The 1,775-nt window shown below is 46.6% G+C and overlaps 1 protein-coding gene across 1 annotated transcript; it reads left to right on the forward strand.

Moving 5' to 3' along the window:
- Window positions 1–65: 65 nt before the first annotated feature.
- Window positions 66–1,676, forward strand: LOC117940170 (TNF receptor-associated factor 3-like). The gene is made up of 2 exons (XM_034865535.1): window positions 66–191; window positions 1,301–1,676. Exons 1-2 carry the CDS (start codon window positions 120–122, stop codon window positions 1,649–1,651), a joined length of 423 nt encoding a protein of 140 aa, XP_034721426.1. The 5' UTR covers window positions 66–119; the 3' UTR covers window positions 1,652–1,676.
- The last annotated feature ends 99 nt before the right edge of the window (window positions 1,677–1,775 follow it).

Genomic DNA, 1,775 nt, shown 5'->3' on the forward strand with positions numbered 1-1,775 from the left:
ATGAGTGATTCATTATTAATATTAATTAATATCTCAGAGGGTTAATGAGTGATTCATTATTAATATTAATTAATATCTTGTCTCAGATCTTTAAAGACGTGTGCTGCCATCGGGAGATCATGGCGCTCAAGGTCTACTGTCGCAGCCACGCCAACGGTTGCCAGGAGACCATGAGTCTGCAGCAGATCCCGGTGAGACATCCTGCTCTCTGATTGGCTGCTCCCTCTAGCTATATTAACATCCTGCTCTCTGATTGGCTGCTCCCTCTAGCTATATTAACATCCTGCTCTCTGATTGAAACTACTAGAACTGTTGGGTCCTTGTAAGTTCTGGAGTCTGGTCTAGACCTCCTCTATCTGGTCTAGACCTCCTCTGTCTGGTCTAGACCTGCTCTATCTGGTCTAGACCTCCTCTATCTGGTCTAGACCTCCTCTATCTGGTCTAGACCTCCTCTATCTGGTCTAGACCTGCTCTATCTGGTCTAGACCTCCTCTATCTGGTCTAGACCTGCTCTATCTGGTCTAGACCTCCTCTATCTGTAAAGGGTCTTCAGATAACTCTTGTTATGAACTGATACTATAAATAAAATAAAATAAAATTGAATTGAATTGATTGGCTGCTTACTCTAGCTATAGAAACATGGGGTGCGTTCAGCAGCCTGTCTGTCCTCTTGAACCTGTCTGTCCTCTTGAACCTGTCTGTCTCTTTAACCTGTCTGTCCTCTTTAACCTGTCTGTCCTCTTGAACCTGTCTGTCCTCTTGAACCTGTCTGTCCTCTTGAACCTGTCTGTCCTCTTGAACCTGTCTGTCCTCTTTAACCTGTCTGTCCTCTTTAACCTGTCTGTCCCTTTAACCTGTCTGTCTCTCTAACCTGTCTGTCCCTTTAACCTGTCTGTCTCTCTAACCGGTCTGTCCTCTTTAACCTGTCTGTCCTCTTTAACCTGTCTGTCTCTTTAACTTGTCTGTCCTCTTTAACCTGTCTGTCTCTCTAACCGGTCTGTCCTCTTTAACCTGTCTGTCTCTCTAACCTGTCTGTCTCTCTAACATGTCTGTCTCTCTAACCGGTCTGTCCTCTTTAACCTGTCTGTCCTCTTTAACCTGTCTGTCTCTTTAACATGTCTGTCTCTTTAACCAGTCTGTCCTCTTTAACCTGTCTGTCCTCTTTAACCTGTCTGTTTCTCTGATTTGTCTGTCTGTCAGACCTGTCTGTCCTCTCTGACCTGTCTGTTTCTCAGACCGGTCTGTCTCTCAGACCCGTCTGTCTCTCTGACCTGTCCGTCTCTCACCTGTCTGTCCCTAGGAGCACCTGAATGTGTGTCCCTTCTACGAGGTCCCCTGTCCTCTGGGGAAGTGTAAGGAGCGAATGATGAGGAAAGACATCCCCGATCACCTGAGCTGGAAGTGTAAACACAGAGAGACCAGCTGCGAGTTCTGCAAGACCAAGATGCCTCTGACCGACCTGCAGGTAGGCATGACATCACCGGGACATCACTATGACATCACTATGACATCACTGGGACATCACTACGACATCACTATGACATCACTGGGACATCACTACGACATCACTATGACATCACTACGACATCACTATGACATCACTGGGACATCACTGGGACATCACTATGACATCACTGGGACATCACTATGACATCACTGGGACGTCACTGGGACATTACTATGACATCACTGGGACATCACTACGACATCACTATGACATCACTGGGACATCACTGGGACATCACTACGACATCACTGGGACATCACTGGGACAT

Source organism: Etheostoma cragini, unplaced genomic scaffold (assembly GCF_013103735.1).
Source record: "Etheostoma cragini isolate CJK2018 unplaced genomic scaffold, CSU_Ecrag_1.0 ScbMSFa_1860, whole genome shotgun sequence".
Lineage (NCBI taxonomy): Eukaryota > Metazoa > Chordata > Actinopteri > Perciformes > Percidae > Etheostoma > Etheostoma cragini.